The following is a 26821-nucleotide window of genomic DNA, read 5'->3' on the forward strand; positions in this document are numbered from 1 at the left end:
TTTGAAGTAGGTGATTGACAATTTCTAAGCGAAACATGAATCAAAACTGGTGAAAAATAGGAACAAAGGACATGCAAAATATTATTCTACATACGTAAAGAATAGTTACGCCGACAATTATGGCTCTCAAGGCAATTCCTTGCAGCTTAATTTTCAGTTATTTCAAAAAAAGGGAAGGAATATAAGTTTATGCTGCCAGGGGCTCATTGACACACATAACTTACTCATTGAGTAACAGAATGCTTGAAACAAAAACCTTCTCTTTCCCTTTTCAAAAGCAAAAAAACAACAATTTTTAATAACATTCAAAGCTTGTCTACTCTAAACTGAATCAAGATAACAAAAACTGAATTAACAAAGCTTAAATTTAATCTACTAAAAATTTCAACAAGCTACATACTCCGTGCAAAGTAACTTATATGCGAACAGAACAAATCACATCATTAATCAATTTCAGAACGAAGGAAATGCACTTCATCTCACCAATTACATAACGGAGCAATTTTTGCTTCCACCTTCACGTTCACTCAAAGCAATAGCTCTAGCTAGCATTTCATCTTCTTCTTCTTCTTGTGCACTTCGGCTACTCCCAGATTGCGCTTGTCTTTCATGGTCAGAGGCTTTGGAAAGTTCCAAGGCACGTCGTAATGCTTCTTCTTCACTCTAAAATTAAGATATGAAACGGTTCATAAGAAAATTCATGGGGATTTCTAAACCAATGCAATCTCGCCTTCTCTTTATGTTGATAATGGAGTATGCAAGGCAATTGAGATGGAACGGACCTTGTGTAACATCTTTTTGTGTGTGGAAATTTACGTTACCTGTTTAAATGTTAAAATGAAGACAAGTACATGGTCTCAGAGACAAGCCTTGGTTCTAAGCGATCCTTCTAGTATCCACAATTAACACAAGAGGCACTGATTATAATTTACAATAAAACCCATTATCTAACATATAGTATATTTGAATATTAACTAAGAGGATGGGGTTTATTAGACCGTAAACTTTTCTAGATCTCGTTTTCTTTTTTCTTCTAGGGTAGAGGCCAGACCTTCCGAGTAATCACAAAACATTACCAGACACCGAAAAGAGAAAATGTGTTTGAAGGTTGTGCATGCAAGTACTGGAATATAAGTGGTTCTAGATCCTTTTGACCACACCCCTATAAATCCAAAAGCAGTCTTCCATCTTAAAATACTGCTACATCGTCGAAAAGACACTTGTGTCGTAAGGCCACAACACAGACATAAAATCATAACACAATACCCTTTTCTACAGAAGCTCAAAGAGCGTGTACACGCTTCGGAAGATATTCCATTTAACAAGCTATATTTGAGACCTAATAAACAAAGAATTGAACAAAAAAATAAACAAAACAAAAAATTTCCCCATTTCTCTTTTTTTTCTTTTTTTTACCAACTAATACTGAAAATGCAGTTGAAGTTTCATTTTGGTTTTAAGAAATAACAAGACCATATGGTGTATAAGATGACTTTACATTTATGTGTCATATGCGAAAAAAATCTTTTATATCGCTTCATTTGTATGTATGTATGTATGTATTTATTTATCACCTATCATACAAAATAATGAAGTGATGGAGTACATTGAAAAATAAAAAAAGAAAGAAACAACATATCGTAATTACATTCTAAAATACAAACAAAAATAACCACGTCAAAAGACAACATTTTGCCATTCATGGCAAATGTTGTCTTTTTCAATGTACTTAGTGTAAATAGTGTAAAGGATTTACACTATTGTAAATCCTCGCAAGATGGGCTCTATTTAAATGAAACTGAGAACTAACAATTGTACCATATGCACGACGGATTTTCGTTTCCATACTTTCAAGCATCAATAGGCTAGTTTTCTTCAGGTTTTTTCCAATAGGAAGGCCAAGATAATTCAACTTAAGATCTATAGATATATCATCTGATCTAGTCACATCTAATTCATTAAAAATCAAAACATCACATTTTCCAGCATTTAGGAGAAGCCCAATATCACTGTAGTTTTTACATATCTCTAAAAAACATTTTTCTAGCCCACTGGTAGTCCTACTAATATTAAAAATGTCGTCTGCATAACAAAATATCGACAGATCAGTGCCTTTATATATACAGCACGAACAAAGTTGGCACTGAGCTGGAAGTGTTGCATTATTATAAACCGTGGGAGAAGTAACTGCACCCTGCTTAACCCCGATATGAATTGGTATATACCCATCAGTCAGCAAATTGCTTCCACGTATACGTATTTTTGCTTTCATATGGCGGTACAGGTACAGAAAAGGTCAAGTCTTGCGATACACCATTGTTCAAAATCTCATTCATTGTTTAGGGATGCAACAACGAATCAAATGCTTTACTAACATCGTATGTTCCAAGCGCTAGAGTAACACCGGATTTATCTGCATCAATCGACAAATTGCAAAGATATTTTAGAGCATTGAAGCGACCAAGCTTAGGCAGGAACCCAAACTGGTGAGGAGGCATAGAACAGAGAGAATGTAGGTTATTAATTATAAATAATTCAAACACCTTAGCAAAAACGCTTGAAACAATTATAGGTCGATACGATGAGCATTCAGACGGATCCGTCCCTTTTTTGAGAATCGGTGAAATAAGACCAACACAAAAAGAATCTGGAATTATAACACAGCAAAAAATCATTTGGTACAACAAAGAAAGATGACGCATAAGATAATCAGACCCATTTTGTAAATGAAGGGGCATATGCCATCATAATCCATGGACTGTCTTTTGTTAAGCTTTCGTATAACATCACGTAATTCACTAGAACTTACTACAAAGGTACCCGGTCCAGGAGTATTTAAGCGATTATTTAATTCCGTTTCAATTTCTTGAGAGTGTTAACGTCGGGTTCGGTGAACTGAATTTTGAAATATGAATGCCACTAGTTCTAACTAATGGTAATCTTGCTTTCCCGAGTTTTATTATTTGCCGAACAAGTTTTCCATAACTTATTAGGGTCATTCGCGATCGATTCCGCAATTGCAACACTTTGGCCAACCCGGTGAGCTTTGAGCTCCTTCTGAAAGTGCCGCTTAGTAAGTAACCGTAAAGAATTTTTATAACTCGTTTCTAGGTTTATTACAATCATTCCACAAACGTAACCAAAATTTCGAAGACTGACAAGCGGATTTGAGGCTCTCGTTAGTAGACCATCCAGATCTACACGTTCTCACCGAGACAGCGAATTTCTCGGCATTTTTAGAGCGTGGGTAATCTGCGCACAATAAACTTCAGTTCAATACGAATGTTAGATTCGTCAATCCCAGGTTGCCGTTGGAGCAGTTGAAACGGAACTCGGATTTTATCTAGCATGAAGTCACACTCCCCTTGGAAGATACCCTTATCAATCTTGTCCCAAGATTTAACACGTAAAAATTTTGATTTCCTTTAAATCAAATTTATCCAGGTTAATTTATTTATCCATGTGAATTTTCCGCTATTCCCTTTTCAATACACTGTGGTTAATTAACCCTATTCCAAATTAATTTTAGCACCAATTTGGTACCACACACCTTTATTTTATTTTATTTTTTTCAACAAAAAACAGTGGCAAAAGGATATTATTTCATTTAAAGATACAGCTTTTGTAAGCATTTTAAAATTAACCGTGAAATATTAATTAGAATTTGTTGTTTTTTTTTTGAAAAAAAAACTAAGGAGCAAAACTAAGGAGGATCTAAAACCTAAGCGAACAAAAGTAAGGAGGATCTAAAACCTCTAAAAAAGGAGGACCTAACTGGAATATCAGCAATTGAAATAAACAACCATTAAAACTCAAAATTGAAATTCAAAGCTCGTCTTTTACAACTGCTACCAACGAGGTTCCACTGTATTCACACCCTCACACTAATTACAATTAGCAGCTTTTTTTCCTTTAGCAACATCATAAAGTAGTGCTATTATGTCACACCCTGCTGGTAAAATTATTTGAAGGTCCGACAAGGAGGTCGTATTCTTCTATAACTTAAGGTTTCTAAAATATTATCTAAATTAGAATAATAGGACTCACATTTATGTTTCCTCAATAATTATCAACATAAAAGGGTCATTCATACAGTTTTCTATATTAGCTGAGAGATTCTTTAAAAGCAAGAACTGGTGCATACAAACACTAAAAAAGAATTCAATCTGAAACATGGAATCACAATTCAGTCTTAAAGGAGTGAATTTGGTGTTTCATTGGATTATCACTGTGGTGATCATGATAGATAGTATGAAATGAAAACTATCCCCTTCCGAAATTGGTCTAAGGAACTAATCTACCAGAACTCAGCTTCCTCTCAATCTGAATAGGCTCGAATGGTTAGATATATTCAATTGGTACGATCTAGGCATACGCAACGTCATTCTAAATAATTAGTGAGACGTGATATAACCAAAAACACTATTGTTCAAATGTCTTTCGCTGATCTTTTATGCTGGATGTTGTAGACATGTACATAAAGTTTTTAAAATTGCCAGAAAATATATATTATAACATCTGAACATGTACAGAGAATATATACAAAATACCTGTCTGCCATCTACGACTTTATTAGCGAGGAATATTCACAGATGGTTCTCGAAGAATACAACTAGAGGCATAGAGCCGAATGATTAAAGATTTACAGAAACAATTTCACATTTCCTGACATTAAACGAATCTTTCAACTGGTTTTAACTTTACTGGAGCGTCGAAAATCATTGAAGCCTAACTTCACTAGGCTTTTTGAGAAAAACGGCAATGAAAAAATTATCGGTGTTGCGCTTTCATTAGTGTCTTTGTAAATGATTAAATAAAATAAAATTTTCTCAACTCAAAGCAAAAAGCAGCATTAAAACTTAATACGGACAAAAATTACTCCGTAAATGAGAATTGTTGCCTCCTCCTGAATACCTTGCTCCACACACAAAAGCTTTTTAATACTTTCAAAAAGTATCTTAATCTAAGATACTTAATTTAAACTAAGATACCCCTTGTTTTTCAGGAGTCGTTCTTGAAAAATTGGGACGAAAATTCAGATTTTAGGGTAAAGACCACCGAATTGAAAATTCGCACCGTAGAAAATCCCCCCTCCCCACGAAAAAGTCCATATTTCCCAAAACAAATACTATACGTCAACAATGGGCAAGTTTCACAACTTAGAGCCCTTCTCTCAGGGGCTGTGGGGGGTCAAGGTATCCCCAAAGGCGTAATTATTGGACTTTTCAACTATGCTGAACAAAATGGCTTTCTAAAAATTTTGATTGGACGACCTTGGAGGAAAAAGGGCGAGGGAGGGCGCTAGTTGTCCTCCAGACTTTTAGTTTTGGTTAAAATCGGGCCTTTTCCGATATTCTAGAACCGTCCCTACGATACGATCACCCCTAGAAGAAAAAACAATAAATAGGCATCCATGATCTTTGTTTTAGTACAAAATTCAACACTTTTGGAGATGGGAGCTTTGAACCTAGCTTTGATCTGTGAAGATGTTTCGAGACCAAATGAAAGATCACTTTAAACCTTTTGATACATTCTAAACAATTTTAAAAATTCATTTTAGACAAATGGACTATAAATACACCTGCCAGAACAAGTCCATCCTACCTACTATAAAGTACATATACCGCTATAAATTCAATCACAAGATAAGAACGTAGCCTACTAGAAGAATTGTTTTTGCTTTCTAACCTGTTTCCGAAAATAATGCGAGAGAAACATCTTCGTCAAGGGTGTGAAGATGTTTCGAGACCAAATGAAAGATTACTTTCATAAAGGTGTTAAAAGAACAAATCTTTTAATATAACGAGACAGAAAAGAATACACAACTAGGTAGACATCAGGAGGCTAGGGGTTTCTGTGAATTGCTAGTGCTAGAAGTAGCAAATTCGTAATCTTCAACAATTCAACATTTTTTAACTTCAAAACCATTATATCTGAAAAAACTAATTTACCACGCTATCAGCACCAAAGGCTTTATTGGTTCCAAATCCTTCTAGCACCTGCCTGTGGGTACCCCTTACAAACCCAATTTTCCTTCACTCCCAAATTGTCATCTGCCTTCTCTCTTTCTCTTTCTATACCAGTAAGTGGAAGACCCCTTCGTATTTTCAGCTCAGACTAGTCCTGACGGGTTACTTCTTCTAATTTTCTTAGTATACCAATCCTTTCTGTCTGTCTGCCTCTTCCATATTCTAGATAATTTCATTCTGACCATGGCCTCGATTTCCAATCTCCTTACTTAACGCTTAAATGTATTCTCTACTTCACTCCTTTCTTTTCTTTTATTCTCGGAAAATCTATCTCACAGAAACTTTTTACAAAAACGCCTTTTCTCTTATATCAAGCTTTAAGCGTTTTCGATCATATTCAAAGTTGTGTTTCTAATTTTTTTTTTCCTAAAACACATTCTACTACCTTGCAAGCTATTTCCGTAAAATCTGTTCATCCATTTTCTACAATATGAAATTCTTAACTCTCCAGTTTCATACCCAGCTGTTCTTGGAAACTTCATAGGACATTCTCATCTTTTAGTCTATCAAACGTCATGATTGCTGTCTTATCATCATGTGTGCACTATTTAAACTTATGGGCCATTTTGACCAAATACCGTATTACTTGTAGGTAAGCGATTGTGCTTACAAAACTATAGCAATCTTTTGCCATTGATATTACCTTCCTTAAACAAAATCTACCAAGCCTAGAATACCTTCTACCCCTGTTTGCACAAATCTGGAAAGGAAAATACAATGGCAAAAATTCCGTATTCCTACCTGGAAACATACGAGCCACTACCGTGTCCGTGAGTCAGTTCTATAGAAACATATACCGGTGTGACTCATAAGCCGCACTTTTGACCATAAAGTAAGCAAATAGAAGTCTAAAAATACCAACTTCCGAGCCTATGCTACACTTACAACCTTCCTTGTCCATCACGAGCCCTACTTTCTACGGCAGACAGGGACCGTCCCTAGGCAATCCCTAGAACCTGAATAAACAAATTCTACATAACCTTATTTCGTGTTTCCTAAAACCTGGGACATGAATTTCTGAAACTCCTACCAAGTCTAGATCAAAGCGTCTGAATTCATCAGTCAAAATGTCAATACGATAGTTGTATTTAAGCATAGTAATACTAAGTCACAATTTTGACGATATTTAAATCATTTAAATTATTGCAGCATCAGGAAAAGCAATGTGACCCACAAGTGCAGGTTAAAGAATAGAAGAGGCTTTTGAAGCCTAGATAAAGCACTTAAGCCGACTTAAAACTGGACAGGAAGAATTTCCCGACACTTTGAGTTGCATGAAGGCTTGCACAAGCCCAGGTCTATCTTGGTCAATGCATGATTTTCCTTGCTTGGCGAGCAATTCAATTAACAAGTGCCGAAATCCCACACCTGAGTCAATCTGCAGCCTCGTGTATTCACACCTACACGCATTATAAAGCGATGGGGAGGCATTTTTTAATAAATAATATGACTAGAAAGAGGTTATTCAGCCAAAAAGGCCATCAGAGCAAACAAGACCCAGAAGAATTATCCATTAAGCAAAACACAGTGAAATGATGTTTCTTTTACTACGCTATAAGTTTTCTGAGGGGTACTAATCTTCATGGTCACCCTGCAGCACTGTTTGTAATATATATATATATATATATATATATATATATATATATATATATATATATATATATATATATATATATATATATACTCTTTAAAAGCCCATCCCAACAACCCGCAAGCAGCCCCCCTCTGTATAACGATGGGGGAAGGAGCTAACGCTAGACTGGAGACCAAAAACTATCTCATAACGCCATAGCAGCTCCATAGAATCCTAAATTCAAACAAATAAAATCCTAAGATATATTTTTTTCACCACATTTGAATTTTTAAGCACAATTTTTTTTAGATAATCTTTGGATATTTAAAACATACTTAAGATAATAAAAGAGAATTTAAAAGTAGCCCAATTAAATTTTTTAAATAAAGAAATTTACAATGTTACATCATAACTTCTTTAATGTCTCACCTCAAAATTCACCAACAATTGCTGACAACAATCTTTTACAGGCTTACAGAAACATTCTAGTCGGTAAAAATTGCGGCTAACGACATATTTCACAGCATTATCAGATTCTACTAGTCAAATCCATTTCCTGTGCATAGATATATAAATATCTTAATATTTTAAAAGCAAACTGGTTGATACGATATCATTGAAGCTAACAATTTATATTCCGAATTCACATTAGCGGGGCCGGGTCTTGTTATTAAACCTACCCCCCCCCCCTCGAGAAAATCAAATTTTTAAGATGTTCACTATAATTCCTAAGATTTTCATATAAGTTGCATATGTTTGTACTACTATTTTTTTTTCCTTTTTCAGACAGGTATTAGAGAAGTAAGTTTTTTTTGTCGAAAATTTTTTCTAGGAAAACCTCAGCAAATTCCATTTTCAATCAGACTTCCCAATCGGCATTTACATAGCAACGTAGCTTGGTCATTTTCAGCTGGAACGATTTATGTCTGTTAAACCTTACCTTTATAGCCTCACTCCATAAATTTTAAAACTCTCTTTCACCAAAGTTTCTATAGTTGTCCTATACATCTTAAGCTATTGCTAAAAAATGAATTTACCCCTCCGTCACCTCAAATAAATTCGAGCCCGCGTCCTTTGCTTTGCTTTCGTATTGCTTCGCATCTGTTGGTAGTTTCTAAGCTTATAAATTTCTCAAGCAATTATCATGTTATCTTTATTAGGCATTGAAAGCTCGGGGCCTATGTACTTGACATGTTTTCGACCCTCCACAACAATAAAAAATAATCCCAAATCCCACCACTCAAAGACGAAATTGGATGTGCTCAAGTAGTTTTCTAGTATAAAACACCTGGTAGCAACCATGATTATGAAAATTTACACCAAAAATAGAAATTAAAAACAAACAATTATAACTTACAACCCCTCCTTGCAGAGACCTTGCATCCATTCTCAGGGAAGGCTGAACCTTTGAATTTCTGACCCCTCTTGACGTCATTCTTCTTAAAGCTGCATCTCTGATTGCAGCTTGCCGGCCTTGGCATTCATGATCAGTAGTATGTCGATGCTTCAAACAATAATTCCGTTTGCATTCACTACATACAACTGGTATCATTTCTTTCTGCTTGCATTTCTTGTAAGAACAGAGATTGGAGAACAGTTTCCTTTTCGCCTGCAAGAGAAAAACAAATTATCATCATACCCAAACGAAGGGCGTATCTAATATATTCATAATTTTAAAGGATAGTCAAAATAAGGTTTGAAGTTTTTCACGGGAACAGTTGTTATTCATGGTTTAAACACCGACTATTGTATTAATGTGGCTTCATTTCAATCTCCAAACAGGAAGGTAACAACTTGTTCTCTACGTCAGTAATAAGCAGTCTCTCTTACCTACTATAAAGTAAATTTACTTCTATAAATGCAATCACCAGATAAGAACATTCCTAGAAGAATTGTTTTGGCTTTCTAACCTGTTTTCGAAAATAATGCAAGAGAAACATCTTCGTCTAGGATGTGAAGATGTTTCGAGACCAAATGAAAGATTACTTTAAACCTTCTGGTTCATTTTAAACAATTTTAAAAATTCATTTTAGACAAATGGACTATAAATACGCCTGCCAGAACAAGTCTATCCTACCTACTATAAAGCAAAAATATACCGCTATAAATTCAATCACCAGATAAGAACGTACTAGAAGAATTGTTTTTGCTTTCTAACCTGTTTTCGAAAATAATGTGAGAGAAACATCTTCGTCTAGGGTGTGATGATGCTTCGAGACCAAATGAAAGATTATATAAACCTTTTGCTTCATTCTAAACAATTTTACAAATTCATTTTAGACAAATGGACTATAGATACACCTGCCAGAAGAAGTTTTGAGAGAGAAGAAAAGACGACTATTTCCTAAATGAGCTACAAGGAAAGCGGTAGCTTTCGAGGAGAAGAACTAGACATAGCTGAATTGGAAATGGGCAGTATGGGTTACGCCAGAAACGCTCTACGTTTGACTGTTAGACTGAATACCGAGCATCTGTTGTGGGTTAAACTTTTGACCCAGGGGGCAATATTAGAGCGCTCTCTTTCAATATCACAAAAGCCTCTGAAAAGTCTGTAATAAGGACCCATTGAAAAATTCCAAGCGTACGGAATTTGTAGCAGCATACTTCAGGTTATTGCAAGTTTTCTAAGAAATCGTTCTGTTCATCATTCTGTTCCTGGTGTAAATCAACGATATAAAGGAACATCCGATTAACCTTCCGCTGACGACACTACAGTCCAAGCAGCTGCCCATAAAGAGCGTAATCCTATACAAGCCTCTCTATCCCTACAATTAAATGTTCAAGATATAAAGTGGTCCGATGCCGGAACGGTGAATTTCAGAACATTGAAGACTAAAGAGCTACTAATCACCCGATCGTGGGTCTTGCGTCGACATCCCAGCTTTGCCTTACCTTCAAGGGTGAACCTATCAAGAGAGCTGATAAGCTTTGCCTCCAGAGTTATTTCTCCTCAGATGGCTCTTGGGACACACAACTCAATCGATGTTGATCCTCCTGCACAAAACAAACTAGGTGTAATTCTTCATTCTAATTGCCAGTTCCGATCCAACTAGATTATCCCTCTTATAGATCATGCACCTGGCCTATTGTCATGCATATCAATCGCGCATATATTCCGAATCTCGATATTCGCTTTTTGCAATGACTACTGGAACCAATCCTTAGGATACAAAATAGGGTCCCAAGGACGAACATTGCACCGATCGAATTAGCTTTGCAACCTCTCAGACAAGAAGACCTGACGTGGCTTCAAATGATGTTTTCTACAACTGCATGCATTACCCTGCCTACAACGAATTTTCTCTTCTTTTACCGCCATTTGTCAAGCCAATACGGCTAGCACGCGGAAACATTAAACGAATGGATTACCCATAAGAAGAGACATCCTGTACAAAATACTAGAAAAACAGCTTTGTGAAACACTGAACTAGCATTCAGAATGGTTTCCAAACGATTTATCACTGAAAACCAATGAAGGAAATTCAACAGACTTTTTGCTAGAAAGCCAGAGGATACCTAGTGAGAAAACCTTTTTTGTTACAAAGGACTCTGAAATCATAGCAGGCTATATTTTCATAAAATAACTTTTTGAAAGGTTTACGCAAAGCAAAAGCCACTTCCGCAAAAAAACATATCCAGGAAAAAGATTTTGTACTTATTTTTTAATTGACAGGCCAGTTGGGTTCATCGCTATATGTTTTTATATTGTACTTTTGTGTGTTTTATCATTTTTTTTCATAATGTAGGTCATTTGAAAGATAGCAATAAATTAGGCAGTTTTTTTTTCGGTGTGAGTTGGCTTGTTACTGAAGTACCATTTATTCATCCAGTCTTTGCGCTTCGCGTCAAATCTACTCTTCAGGAGCGTCAGATCCTGGCCTTTGGAAATTAATGTCTCCGAAGTATCCGTGTCTCCGAAGAGAACTTTGAGCAATAATAGTCAAAACTTACTAGGCTTCATTAAAAATGACGACAGGTACTGCGCTTCTAAGATGAATAAATATCTTTTGGAGGATAAATAAAAATAAAGACGTCAAGAGCTTTTAGACAAAGTCCTCAAACTATGTCCTATTAGGAGCCTGAATTCCAGTAACTCAATTACAGTATCTTCAAGCGCAAAAATTATGTTTAAAATAAGCTAAATCTTCCAGTTCATACAATAGTTAAAATATAGCCTTATACTACGTTTTAGATATTATTTAGAACACAAAATAAAAATTAAACATTTTTTTCTATAAATTTTTTGGAAGAAATCAGATACTTTAGCTTATCTTTAGACATACCCTGGTTGCCACTGATGCAATTCCACGCAAAAACGGCTGTTTTTTCGCGATCCGTCAACTTTCCTCAGTTTCTTGCTGCAAGTTTCTGCGTCAAAACGGTACAGTGGCTCCGTTGAAATATTTCTATTGAGCCGTCGAAAATCGCATCCGTTATTTTAAATCGAAAGCATAGTAGAACCATAAATTGCAAGTAACTGAGGAACTAAACATGTTTGTCGAAAGTATTCGTTAATATTTGACAAACAACATGAGGATTCTTTCCTCTAGATACAAAATTTTAACAGGCGAGTCTTGGGAAGATTTTTACAAGCAGATGTAAGATAGATAGATAGATAGATAGATAGATAGATAGATAGATAGATAGAGAGAGAGAGAGAGAGAGAGAGAGAGAGAGAGAGAGAGAGAGAGAGAGAGAGAGAGAGAGAGAGAAACTCTTTGAAACAGAAGAGTTGGAACTTATCATCTGGAAAATCAATATATAACTATATTAAAAGTGCTCATAATTAGATTTACCTTAGCTGGGTCGGATTTACAATCATTATCAATATGACCGCTAACAGCTATATCAGGAGGATCATCTCGATTCCCAGGAACTGGTCCATTACACAAAGGGCACACTGGAACTTGTACGTTCTTTTTCTCAGCTGATGTGCAGGAATGTGAATTGTATTTATAATGTTCCAAACTGTAAAGGAAATTCAAATGCTCTCATATGTATAAATACAGGCAAAATTTTTGCATGCAAATTGTCCTTTGACAAGGACATACAAAATATTTTACTACATATGCTATGAAGATTTTCTTATTGTTAAAGGAAATAACACATAAAGAGAAAAAAAAATGCAGAAAATTTTCAACCACAGATCATGAAATAATAAAACAGGCCAATTTAGGCTAAAGATCAATTCCTAAAGTTCTATTAAGTTTGCTTCCAAATCACATCACAATTTTCCGAGGTCCCTCCTCTACTTTTGCCACAAAAAATATATTCTTGCATTTTGAGCATGTTTTGCTGTATGAAGGACCCGACCCCTATGATAAATCCAAGATGTCTGCACAAAGTTAGCACCAGACACAAAACAGATCACCCAAGTGAAATAAAAACACAGAATAGAAATTTCATTCTGTTGGACAGAGTAGAGGTAGTTCAAAGAGGTACATAAGAATTATCTTAGATGAGAGCAGAGTCCCTTATATCTGCCTTCTTTGGAGAGCCAATCTGGTCACCCTGAAGGAAAGGCAGCACAAATTTCCTTGAGTTTCACCAATACTCCTCTCCATAATCCCAGACAAATTTGCTTTACCAAGTCAATCCCCCCCCCCCGTTGACCTTGCTTCTTTCATTCTGCTTCAAAAAAAGTCCCTGTTTTTCCCTATTAATTCATCGTTATTGTTTTTCCACCAATGTTTTCACCTTTTGTTATATTTGTTTATATTTATGCCTATTATTGTACAAATGTTGAATATCTTTATTATGGTCTCTTTTTTATTAGCCTATATACTATTTTGTATATTTTAGTCACAAGACTATTATGTTTTTTTTTTATTTTTCATTTGGTTTAATTCCTTTATAAATGTCATACGTTTTATTTGTTTTCAACCATTTGACTTTTTAACTTTTTTTCTGAGCAACCTTGTTATATTTGGTTTCTTCCTGCTACTATCTTTTAATTCTGGATTGCGAGTTTGGCCCATGAGGGCTTTTAAAAACCAAGTTTTAAAAATCAATCTTATCTAAGATTCATTTTGAGATGAACAGAATGGTTTAGAGGATAATTATCCTACCGTTTGGGCTTTCTGGATTTCATAAAAAAAAAAAAAACTTACCTTCAGCTAAACTTACAATACAAACATTAAAAGAAAAAAAACTATTAACACGCCATGAGCAGAATAAGGAAGATCCTTGGGCCATATTTGTATTTAAGTATGAAATATATGAAAATGACAAACTCAACTTCGCTACTTTTTCATGGCAGAAGTAGAAATTGTGTGCAACATTAACCTATTTTTAGTTCAAGTGTATATTTCTGAGAAATATTCAGGTGGACCTTACTGCTTGAAAACAAAGTCAGTGCAAAGGTAGTTCAACTGAAGCAGGAGTGGCTAAAAATATACCTAAAACATTTGCTATGGGTGTGGTGGTAACTAATATTTTTTTAAGAGTTTTCCAGGTAATATTTGCAACCAAGTATCAAGTTTCAAATTTGGAATTCTACAAAATGAAGAGCTTTAATTATTGAATGGTTGTCTTGATTCATGTTCAATTTTTTGTCTATTTTGAATATTTAATTCACCAGTTTGCAATAAAATGAACACTTTTATTTCTTTTCTTCTGCTTTATTGCAACTTGCATTGAATAAGGCAGGTCTGCACATTTCAGATATTGAACCTATAATCTTTGAAGATATGCCACTTGTGTGTGCTAGCCACCTAATTAAGCAGGAACTGTTCTAGTATGTTATGAGTGAAATTGTTTATGTCGTGGGCAAGAAAGAGTGCACTAAGTTCTAATTGCTTTATTTTTCTGAGTGAAACTTAAGGTAAATAAAACTAAACTTAAAAATTTACGTACCAAAAAATTTTCCCGCATGCATCACATTTGAAAGGCAGAAAATCTGAAAAAAAGAAACTGTTATGCATGTGCTACATATTTTCTTTGCCTCAAAAATTACCACTTGTTACTTAAGATATTGCTTGCCATTGGCGGTTTTATAGATATTGTGATTTTCTTCTTTTTTTTTTCACTGGTCCTGGACAATCATGGAAGGATGCACCCTCAACCAAGTACATTTTTGTAAGTGTCAATAAAGGAACTCAAGTGAATTATGAATTGGCCTAGGATTAATTCCTAAGATCAGTAACATCAATGATAGCTTGGTGGGGATGCAACGAAAAATTCAAAATGTTGACATCTGCTTGAAACATGGTTTCTAGGTATTTAAAGGCACGTAAGCTTTATCCAAGAAATAAAAATAAAAATAATAAGCAGTCTTTGACCCCTGACCTCTATAGTCCAGCGGCAAACGGGCTTTAAAGTTTCCTAGTTTAGAGAACTTCCAGCTTCTGGAATTTTGAAAGCTGCTAGCACCTTGATACAAATAAACCAATAATATAGAATTTCTTGGGGAAAGTATGTCTCCATATAAGTAAATAGGAATCAAATGGGAAGGTAAAACTCTCCTACACTTAGATTATGCAGATATCATGAGTGTCCTAGACAAAAGTATCAGCAAAAGAATGACTTTTTGAACGTTTATAGAGTTCCACGTGCAAGAATAGGTTTGAAAATTAAAATTAAGAAGACAAAGTTACTTACACTAGGAATAAACGTAAACGAAGAGGTGACGTTGGGTAACGAGAATATTTATCAAGTGGGTGGCTTCACTTACCTAGGGAGCATTATTAGTAAAGATTATGCAATGAGAAGTAACCAGAAGAAGAAACCAAGATTTGAATATTGAAAGATACAGTGATGACAGGGGTCAAGAACGCAATATTGTAACTAGCATGCGAGTCCCCAAGGGAGGAAACCAAATAGTGCTGTCTCCTTTCTGAGTCTAATGAATAACCACCCACATTCCCTACCTTCGAATAGACTATTGAGTCCAATAGCCTACAGGTCCTTAAGATTGGATGGTCCTTTACTTACTTCAACTTCCAACTCTGACGTTGTATTGGCATAGTAGACGGTATTTATTTATTTTCTTAAACTTTTTTAGGTTAATTTTTTTAATAAGGCAGTGCAAAATAGAAAAAACTTTTTTGAAGCAAAAAAAAAATATAAAATCCAAACATTTTGGCTTCACATCAGAGAGCCTTCAGAAAAAAAGAAAATAGCCTGCACAAAACATTTGTAAGTTTTGTTTGGGCTAATTTAAATCTATCAGTTAAATTGAAATATACTGACATTTCTTCCATAAGATTCTGGTAATTTTTTATTTATGAAAGTAAGAAAGGTGAAAAAATTTCGAACATATTTTGTTTTCAGTAAAGCGCAAAATGTGTTCTGGTCTTCAGAAGGTATAAGGGTTATCAGCCCTACTCATGTTAATTTTTGCTCGGTTTCAGTTTGTATGGGACATTTATCGTAATTTCTGGTCGTTTTGAGTTTCATTTATTTATTGATTGTAATTTGTGGTAGTTCCACGCTTGGAAGATTATTTGACTTTATTTTTGCTCATTCCTGACTTAATGTAGCTCTTTACTTTTCTTTGAAAAACATCTCTAGTGGAAAAAGCTTTTTAAATTAATTTCTGTTCATTTTTTATTGACATGGTCTTTTTCATGAAAAAAAAAATGTACATCTTTTCAGTTTTCTTCTATAAAATAGTATGGGCTGCTATTTGTATGTTGGAGAAAATTTTTGACAATTTTTAATTCTGACACAAACAGTATTTTTTTTCATTTAATTTCATAGCTTCTGAAGTTGATTTGAAAAATATAACTTAATATCATTCTCAAAAGATTTAATCTATGCTCTTTGACAACCTCGATATACTTACACTCCTTAATTTAATTAAATTGCAAGAGCAGAAGTAGTAATAGTAGTATCCCCAAATGTTTCAACTTAATACCCCCAGTCGTTCTCGATATATTGATGAGCTGTCTTATTAGCAACCATTTAACACATTGGCTTTTGATATATTTTATAGCAAAATTCAGTTTTAAAGCATAATAAATCAATTGCATAATTTTGAGGGGTTGATATACCTAATATCCCTAAAGACATAGTTCATGGACCTTTCTACTATGCAGAACAAAATGGCTGTCTTGCTCTCAAATCTCTTGTTACTTTTGAAAAGGGCACCAGACACGGGCGCTGTACTTGGAACGCAAGGGGGAGGACTTCCCCATTCATATAACTAATAAACACATTTTAAACACGAAAAAAAAAATCAAAACATTTTAAATGTATTTTATTTTCAGTAAAGTGCAAATCATATTCTGGTCTTGAGAAGGCATGGGGTTTGTTAGCCCTAGTCATGTTAATTTTTACTTGCTTTGAGTTTGACTTGGTTATTTATTGCATGATTTAAATAAACAAAATACGTTTAAAATGTTTTAACTTAAACAAATTAAAAATTAATAAAACTTTAAGAAATATACATCAGTATATGTATACGACACTGACAATCGACAGCCATTTTTTTTTTCAGTAGCGTGGAAATTACGTCTCGAGCTTAAGAGGGTATGGCGGTCGTCAAAGACATAATTTCCAAACCTTAGAACTACACTGAACAAAACGGCAAAATGGCTTCTGGTCTTGAGAAGGCTTGGGGGTTATTAGCCCTAGCAATGTTAGTTTTTGCTCGTTTTGAGTTTGACTTGGTTATTTATTGTATGATTTAAATAAACAAAATATGCATAAAATGTTTTAACTTAAATAAATTAAAAATTAACAAAACTCTAGGGAATATACATCAGTTTATGTATACTACACTGACAATCGATAGCCATTTTTTTTAATAACGTGCAAATTATGTTCTGGTCTTGAGAGGGTATAGCGGTTGTCAAAGACATGATTTTTAAACCTTTCAACTACACTTAACAAAATGGCTATCTAAAAATTTTCATTAGATGTGTTTTGGGAACTGATGGGCGTGGGGGGCTTGTAGCCCTCCAATAACTTTTGACTAATAATAAGGACACGAAAAACCTTTCCATTTCCAATCAAATGAGCCTTTTTCGAAGTTTTTACGACAACAAATGACCATCTCAAAATTTTATCAGATTTATTACGGAAAAATACGAGGTTTGGGGGATGAGGGTTATCCACCCTCCAATCAACCTGAATCTTAAAAAGTCACTAGTACTTCTGATTAGCAATTCAATGAGCCCCCTCCTAAGACTATACGATCACCCTTTCTATATATATACCTTATATGCCACCAGGGCATAACTTACAACTCTTGCTCTGTGGACTTTGGGGGGGGGGGGTAACATCCTCAAAGGGCTGATTAACAAATCTTTCAATTACGTTGAACAAAATGGCTATCTCAAAATTGTTAGTGGATGTTTTTTGGGGAAATCGTGGGCCTGGGAAGGGGGTTAGTTGCCCTCTTATCACTTTCGACTATTAAGATGGACACAGACCCTTTCAATTTTCAACGAAATGAGCTGTCTTCAAAGTTTCTACGACAACAAATGGCAATCTCAAAGTTAAAATTAGGTGCAATTCAGGAAAATATGAGGTGTGGGGGTATCCCCCTTCCAATCACTCCAAATCTTAAAAAGAGGACTAGAGTTTCTGATTACCAATCCAATTCACCCCCCTCCAGGTTATACGATCAAACTTTCAGCGTATACCTTATATTCCCCCACGATATAACTTACAACCCTTGTCCTGGGGCTTGTCATCCTCAAAGACAGAATTTCCAGACCTTTCAATTACGTTGAACAAAATAGCTATCCCAACATTTTTATTGGATGTATTCAGAGAAATGATGGGTGTGGGACGGGGTTAGTTGCCCTCCAATAACTTTCGACTATTCAAACGGACACTGTCTCTTTCAATGTCCAATCGAATGAGCTATTTTCGGAGTTTCTTTAGCAACAAATGGCCATCTCAAAATTTCTGTATGATGCACTTCGTGAAAATACGAGGTGTGGGTGGGTAATCCACCTCCGATCACTTTGAATCTTTAAAGGCGCACTAGAAATTCCGATTACTAATTCAACGAGCCCCCCTCCCCCCGTAGTTAATGCGATCACCATTTCTATATATACCTTATATACCCCCAGGACATAACTTACAGCCCTTGCCCTAAGGGCTCTGGAGAGGTTGCCATCAACAAATACATAATTTTCAGACTTTTCAATTACGTTGAGTCAAAATGGCTATTACAAATTTTTGATTGGATGTGTTCGAGGAAATGGTGGGCTTGGGAGGGGGGTTAGTTATCCTCCAATCACTTTTGACTATTAAAAACAGCACTAGCCCTTTCAATTTCCAACTGAATGAGCTCTTTTCGAAGTTTCTATGACACCAAATGGCCATCTCAAAATTTCTATCCGATTCATTTTGGTAATTCCACCTAGATTCCAGCCATTTCTCCACCTATATTCACAGGTGGGACACAGGGACACAACTACAATGGCGCGTAACGACTTACGTGCGCGAGGGAGATTTCCTTATTATCTCGTCTTCTATTCATCCTAAAATATTCGAATAAAAACCAAAATCGTCAGAGAAATAGGAACTCTAACAAAGATGCAGGTAGGTATGTGCTTCAAATTCAAACTAAGTATTTGAGTCGAAATACTCCTTAAAAACCAAATAATTATGTTTATTTGATTTGACAAATAAATATGTATTTTTTTACTTGATAGGTACATATTGGTGATTCAAATTCTCAGGGTTTCAAGCTGTGGAGATCTCTTTTTAATCTTGAGATTTTCAGATACTCAATTCAAACGTTTAAATCTCGATATGTCTGTTGAGCACAAATGAAAAAGTTTGAAATTTGACACAGATTCAGCATTAAATAAGAGATTCATCCTGTAATTTTTTTTATTTAAAAACAACTAATCGTGAAAATATGATTGGATGACATGAATCAAAATAAGTATAAAAATCCTCATCGGTATATATAGCAGTTTAGACAGTTTTATGGACATATATATTCAACCCCTATACAAAAACCCCTATACATAACTACATTTTGTGACTGGTTGGTATTGAGAATGTGAGATATTCAGAACTAATATTGCAGTTGGATTCTGTTTCTGTGGTTAACTCAAGTTGTGTGAATTCCCCCTTTTCATAATCTTTTTTATTTTTAAATGTTTGGATAAAATCAATGCCATTCCACTGATTCAAACTGAGGATTCAGATACCCATCTATACCAGATAGGTAAAAGAAACACACAATTAATTGTCATATTATATAAAAAGATTTCCGTAAATCTATTCTTCTTAAATGATTACTCCAACCTTTGAAATATATTTTGCCTCAAATACTTAGTTTAGTTTACTTATATGAACCTTTATTAAAGTTTAAAGAGTATAAACTTTATTTTAATGTTTTAGGATGAACTGGGGTGATATGTCATATAATGTAGAACTTTAATTAAATGAAAATAAGCAGTAGAGTGGCCACCATTTACTCATCAAAATCCAAAACTTAAATTAATGATTTTCGCACTTCTCATATATATTTTTCTTTCTATTACACATTCCCCTAAAATACAATATTGTTGTAAATCCACCCTGCTTTACAAAAAAAAATAACCGAAAAACCAAAACAGACAGCCAAAGAAAGTAATGATATCCATTGTTTTGCCTCTGTGCCATAGCAAGACTCGAAAACAAATTTTTGACAATAAACAGAATTAAATATTTTACTTTTCAGCCCCATTGTGACAGCACAATCCTGAAATATCATTTAGACAACCTAAAGAAGTAGGATTTTAAATTTCCTTTCCTTGTTATTACGAAACAAAGATTTTTGCATCTCAGCTGGCTTTTGTGGTAAAATGGACAGATTCCCTGGATAAACCTAAATCTAATTAAATACTTTTTTGGCAGTATGAATCATTAGTAAAACCTAACAGAGACCACACAAAGTAATTAAAACCTTGTTTCAAAGTTGTTTGCAAAAAGAAACAGTCTGAATAATTAAAATCATATTAAAAACTAAACTATTGAAACCAATTACAAAAAAACAACTTTCATCCCAAACCAAACCAGAGTAAGCAGACTCAACCACAAAGCCACCACTACGTCAGGGGGACAAGCCCCCCCCCCCCAGAACCGCCACTGAGTTTAACAGTTCCTTAACCTATATTTGATTTTAGCCTAGGACATACGTAAAATTTTTAAACAAAAACCATTTCATTTTGTTAGAATTCCATATCTGAAGATAATTTTGATGTATAATAGCATAGAAACAAGTTTGGTAGAATAGAAAGATAAGTATAGAAACCAAAATTAGAATATTGGAAACTATAGTGATGACAATGGTCAAATATGGTTCTGGAAAGCGGGCACTCCAAAAGATGGAGGTAGACTTATTATATATTTTCCAAAGGAATTTCCTACAGATTCCTCTCTGTACCCATCTGACTTATCATATTTCCAACAGTGAGTTGCACAAAAAGTATGGTTCTATCCTGCTTTCTGAGGCTATAATGAGAAAAAGGTTGAGATGGGTAGGATACATTGTGTAGATGAAGGATGACAGATTGTCAGAGACTGTCCTTGTTGGCAAACCATCTAGGACCAAACAAAAAGCAGGTTGTCCCTAAATTGACTGGGAGGAGGTTGCAAGGAAGAATGTTAAGGAAATAGGGACTTCTTGGTGGGGTTCAAAGAGGGAAATTTTGAATAGATTGGGAGAGAGGAGGAGCATACACAGCTGTTTTTGTCTCAAGCAGCTTGGTGCTGCAGTGAGTTGTTAGCAACAATAGTAACAGTATGCAGACATCTCGTCTTGTTATTTTATTGTTAGTGCTTTCGACCTTACCCTATTAGATTCTGTAATAATGTGAGTTTTCCTTTCTTGTTTTTGTATAATATCTGTTGCATTTCCTGTATAAGTTCTGTTTAGGCCATTTTATTAGTATTTCATAGATAAAGGCTTTTGGATGTGAAGGCGAAATATTTGGATTTTTTCTTTTGCTTAAAATGTTTTTTAGTTATTTTTAAACTGTGTTTTAATGTATTTTAAACTGTAATATATTTTTGTTTCAATTGTAAATGAAAAACAGTGTGATCTAAGAAATTAGTGATGGTATAACAGTTTGGCTTGAGATCTTTTCAACCTACTTGTCTCATTTCTAAAAGTATACTGTATTATTTAACTTGACCTCCACCTGCTAATGGAGCAATATATAGCCAATAAGACATAAGAATAAAAATCTTCTAGAGCCATTGATGGCACATAGGGCATTGAGAGGCTATAGTTGATGTTCTAGTTGCTGGGTCTTTTTTACAGGGATAGGCAGCAAGCCTGGCACCCACCCTTGTGGTGGTATGAAACATACCATAGACCCTGTATTGCTATGAAGGCCATCAATCGACTGTACTACCAAAGGTTAGCCAACAATGTATATACCCACTATACTTTACAATTAGCACAACTTTTATTTTTCCACACAGATTGATTAGCACTTATTGTAACATAATAAAGTAGAAAAGAGTTATGCTTTTGTAAAATATACTTGGAATATAAATAGCTGACTATATATTACTTGATCAGGGGTAAGTAGTAAGGTATTGTATCAGCACTAACTTCCTCTGAAGATTAGCAGAACCAATGTTGAATGAGGAATAAAACAGCACACCTCTTTAGTTATTAGTTGGTTGTGGTTAGATCATAAAAGTGCTACCCTTCTTTCAAAACTGGTTTTATTTGGAATGATGAACCGCAAGCTGATGAGAAATGAGCCCCTCTCCCCCCCCCAAAAAATAGAGCAAAGTTGGGCATATTGATCAGTCTAGGGTTATATCTAGGCTTATTAGGGTCAGGGGGGGGGGGGGGGTTCATGTAGCATTGTTGACTGAAGAGGGATTTTAACCCAAACAATATTTTTCACCCCTCTCCAGATTTAAAAAAAACCTTTTTAGGTATTATCACTGAAAAGGTACTTTTTTTAATGGCATTTTCATTGAAGAAAAAGGTAAATTTGCAGTTTTCAACATAATTTAGCTAGGACAAAACTGACAGCATTACTTGATGCTTTTTTATGCTCTTTGATCAGTTACTAGTTATGGGGGAAATTAGAATTTCAGCCCTTAAAGGGCTCAAAACAACCCATAGTAATCAAAAAGTCTAAAAATGTGTCTTAAAAAGCTGACGAGTGAGAAAAAATTGCAATTTGTAACTGATTCAGGAATGATAATTATTAACTTCATTAGTCTTTAATATGATTGTTTGATTGTTTTCATTTCACTAGTTATTGATTTCATTTTCATGTTACTAGAAGATATTCTCAAAGAAATGAATGTTGAAATAAAAGCCAATATCTACATTTGAATTTGGCTGAAGGAACATTTTTAGTTAGTCTGGTATTCCACTACATCAGAGAAGAATTTTTGGTACTTGGAACATAGTTTTGTCAACATAATATTAGCTACCATTTTAAATTAATTTTAACAAGAAAAAGCCAATGTGGCTACATTTTAGAGAAACTCAGGTGTATCTTGATGCATTGGTGCTGATCCCAACTTTTTTTTGCAAAAAATAACCAAGCAATGAGAGTTTGAACATCATATAGCTAAAAAATTGTTGGGAGCTCATTTTATGTTGAAAACAGGAAACTGATTGAATTGAACTTTCTTTACTTATCTGGGTGTATTGGATATAGTGTCCATGTTTTGCATTGTCAAAATATAATGATGGCTTCAAGAGATGGTGTTCCAAACCACAACTAAGCAGAGCTATCCAGTTTTGAAGAAAAATTTCAACAGTGGTTCCAACATTGCACTGTCAAACCATCAGTGCCTTTACCTTAGTTGAATACTGCACATCTGTGTAGTATCCAACAAGAAAATCTGATCCAAAGCTTATTGAAGAAGTACAAAAGGCATCAAAATTCATTCTGTATTTGTAAGTGCTTGCCTTATGAGCATAAACTACCATGTTTGAGCCTGCTTTCTTTGCAATGCAGGAGGGATAGATTAGACTTATTTAATGGACTTCAAACTGTTAAGGGTGTAGATAGCTTGTCTTTTAGCGATTTCTATCAGTTTAGCCATTATTCACTCACACAGCTAAATTCATTAAAATTGTATCAGAAAGAGTTTTAAGAAAGGTTGCACAGGGTTCTTTGGGAAATTGGTCCATTAGATCATAGAACATATTACCTGATCATGTGGTCTCAAGAAATAATGTTACATCTTTTAAAACCACTTTGGCTGGAACCTCTTTTTATTAAGTGCAGTGCATAGAACCCTAATATTTATAGCATTTGTCTGATTTGTTTTACTCAGTGCCCCTAGAAGAAGTTTGATGAATTTGTCTCTTTTTCCATTCTTGTATATTTGCTTATTTTTTTGTAATGTATTCAGCTTAAAGAGTTTATTAGTTAAATATGATGCCAATCAATAAATTTACATTTGAAAGGTCCCTGCATTACCCTAAAAATAAATAACAAAATTTTAATTTAATGCAAATTGCTTTTGATGTTAACAGATAAGTTATTAATTATTCAAATAATTAAAAATATGTTAATTTCAAAGTTCCTGTACAGGATTGCCAACCCTAGTGGTTTATCATTAGTGACTATTCACTCCTAGTGACTCTTTCATTAATTGACATCATTGTTGCACTACTTTCCAAAATTTTTGTCTCAATAATTTACAATTCCTCAAAACCATACAGAGATTGTTGAAATATAGACCTTTCTTCCTAGGTTTGTAAAGGCATCATGTTCAAAGGCATCAGACAGCATAGCCTAACACAATTGACCATAAAGAATAATCCATAGACAGGCAGTCATGTCATAAGTAGATATAAGTTGTCATTTACCAAATAATAAAAACAATAAAAAGACAAGTAATTCAAACAAAAGGGCTCATCAGGAGAATATACACTTGCCTATAGGGTTTCAGCACTTAAATGTAATTTCATGTTATTATACTTTGTTGTTTAATTCATATTCAATAAAAGTTTTGTATTTTCAACATTTTTATTTGTGTAGAATTTTACCTATTTGCCAGTACATGGCATCTGATGGGTATATGTATATATATATAGTGAATTTTATTTAAATGCTTAACATATAGAAATGCCCCCCCCCCAAAAAAAAAGTTCTAATCAGATCCTGTGCCAACTCAATCTGGCCTTGAAAAGACAAGCCAATGGCTTATACTGTTTTATTTGAAACAAATAAAAATTAATGAATAAAAAGCCAACATAGGAAATATGGTGAATGAAAAAATAGAGAAATTGCATTGAATTTCTTTTTTCTAACTTAATTGAGACAAATCAATGATTACTGACTAACTAACTTTCACAAAATGAATTTTTTAATCCTAGTAAGTTTGAAACCCATTTAATTCTTTTTATAGCCTACCAATAAATAGAAGGAAATTATCATTTTGAAGGGTGCAAAAACAGCTTAAAACTGAATTCACAAGAAAAGGCATTAGGCCTACTATATTCAGAAAGAGCTTTAAAAAGGTATCTAGCCTAGTGATAGGCCTATAAATGATCACTTATATTTGTAGGCTAGATCAATTATATGAACTGTTCAAAAGGCCTATTTACCCAGTCTCTACCTCATTCCTAAATTATCTATTGCCAGTTTAAAATCTAGCATATTTGAGATGTGAGAAAACTATGGCATGAATTATAGCTTCATGCCAGTATGCAATCCAGAGTTAGACAACAGGCCTAGATGGATAAAAGGGGGAAAAGCCAAGTCATGGTCAATTGTACAAAAAGCCAAGACAGATAGTCCAATACCTAGAGGGATAAAAGGGGAAAAAGTCAAGTCATGGTCAATTGTACAAAAACCCAAGATAGATAGTCCAATTAAGTGGGCATCAAGTCAAGTTTAATCTTACCCCTTTCATTGCTGTTGTTACCCATCTTCTAATTATGCTACACCTCTCATACATGTCACTTGACAATGCTGAACTGGAGTCAACCTTATTAGAGGGTCTCTCTAGGGAACACACACTGGTTGACAGTAGTATACTTGAAAATTTTCTTCTTATGCATGTCACTCCACATTGTTGAATTAGAGTCAACCTTTTGGGGTTCTAACCTGATGTTCTTCACTTATAAGAGAAAATTTTCAGAAATAAGTGAAAATTTTCACTTAATGTATGTTTGCTGACAACTTTGGTAAGAATTTTAGTTAATTGACTTCTTGCTATCTCAGAAAGGGTTTAGGTTAGGAAAATGAAACTTTCAGGGATGAATCTACAGACTAAAGTATGTCCAGGTAGGGTATTTTGAAGCAACTACCTCCACTCCTTCTCCCTCTAGAGGGCCCTGACCTTTGATGACCTTTAAAAATGTGTGTGTTATAAAAGTGAAACCTTGCAAAATAGATCTTCTGCTTAATTGAAGTACAAAAAAAAAAATTTCAGCTTCAGAACTTTGCTCAATTTCATTGTATAAGGTTTTAAAGATATGAAGGTACATTTCCTAATATTGAAAAAAAAAAAACATTGATAAGGCTCAACATTCTTTTCAAATAGGCTAACAGGAATTGCATTTTCAGGACTAAAGGCAGAGAAAAATAAACTAATAACTGAAAATTAAGGTAAAATGTTGTTTTGTCAAAATTTCAATTGGTATAGACCTGTCATGTAGGCAAATTTCAGGGCCTTCTAGAGGGAGAAGGAGTGGAGGTGGGTACTTTAAAATACCTTCCTGGGACATACTTTAGCCTGTATACCCATCCCTGAAAGTTTAATTTTCCTAACCTAAACCCTTTCTGAGATAGCAAGAAGTAAATTAACTAGAATTTTACCATAACTTTTGATTCTTAAAGGTTGAACTAGAACTTTCACTTTCTGATCATTTGAGTCCCCTCCAAAGTTTACACAGCCCCCTCTTCCATTAAAACCTTACATACCCCCTGCATTATGAGTTACAATCCTTCTCCTGGTTCTGGCGGGGGGGGGGGACTATGGCATGGATTATAGCTTCATGCCAGAGTACAATCCAGGGTTAGACAACAGGCCTAGATGGAAAAAAGGGGCACTAATTTACTTGAGATGTAACCTTGACCTTACCTAATTGATGACAGGATTCTACAGAACAATGTTTTCCTAAATCAGGCAGCTCCATTTTACAATATATGAGGATATTAAGAGCTACTAAAATATCATCCAAGCTTTACATCAGTAGAAAATTCTTGAATCATTCACCTGGATGTTGCCAGATTGGGCAAAACAGATCTTTCTCATAGGCGACCATATGCTGAATGAATCTGCCAAATAACTTCTTCTAAAATCTTCCATTGAAATTTTCTTCCCA

General features: G+C 34.6%; 1 protein-coding gene across 1 annotated transcript; it reads right to left on the minus strand.

Moving 5' to 3' along the window:
- Window positions 1-347: 347 nt before the first annotated feature.
- Window positions 348-26741, minus strand: LOC136038649 (AN1-type zinc finger protein 2A-like). The gene is made up of 5 exons (XM_065721899.1): window positions 26578-26741; window positions 14458-14500; window positions 12399-12570; window positions 8960-9211; window positions 348-663 (listed from the first exon to the last, which is right to left on the minus strand). The coding sequence occupies exons 1-5, from the start codon at window positions 26630-26632 to the stop codon at window positions 487-489; spliced, it is 699 nt and encodes a 232-aa protein (XP_065577971.1). The 5' UTR covers window positions 26633-26741; the 3' UTR covers window positions 348-486.
- Window positions 26742-26821: the final 80 nt, after the last annotated feature.

This window comes from Artemia franciscana, chromosome 18, assembly GCF_032884065.1.
Source record: "Artemia franciscana chromosome 18, ASM3288406v1, whole genome shotgun sequence".
NCBI lineage: Eukaryota > Metazoa > Arthropoda > Branchiopoda > Anostraca > Artemiidae > Artemia > Artemia franciscana.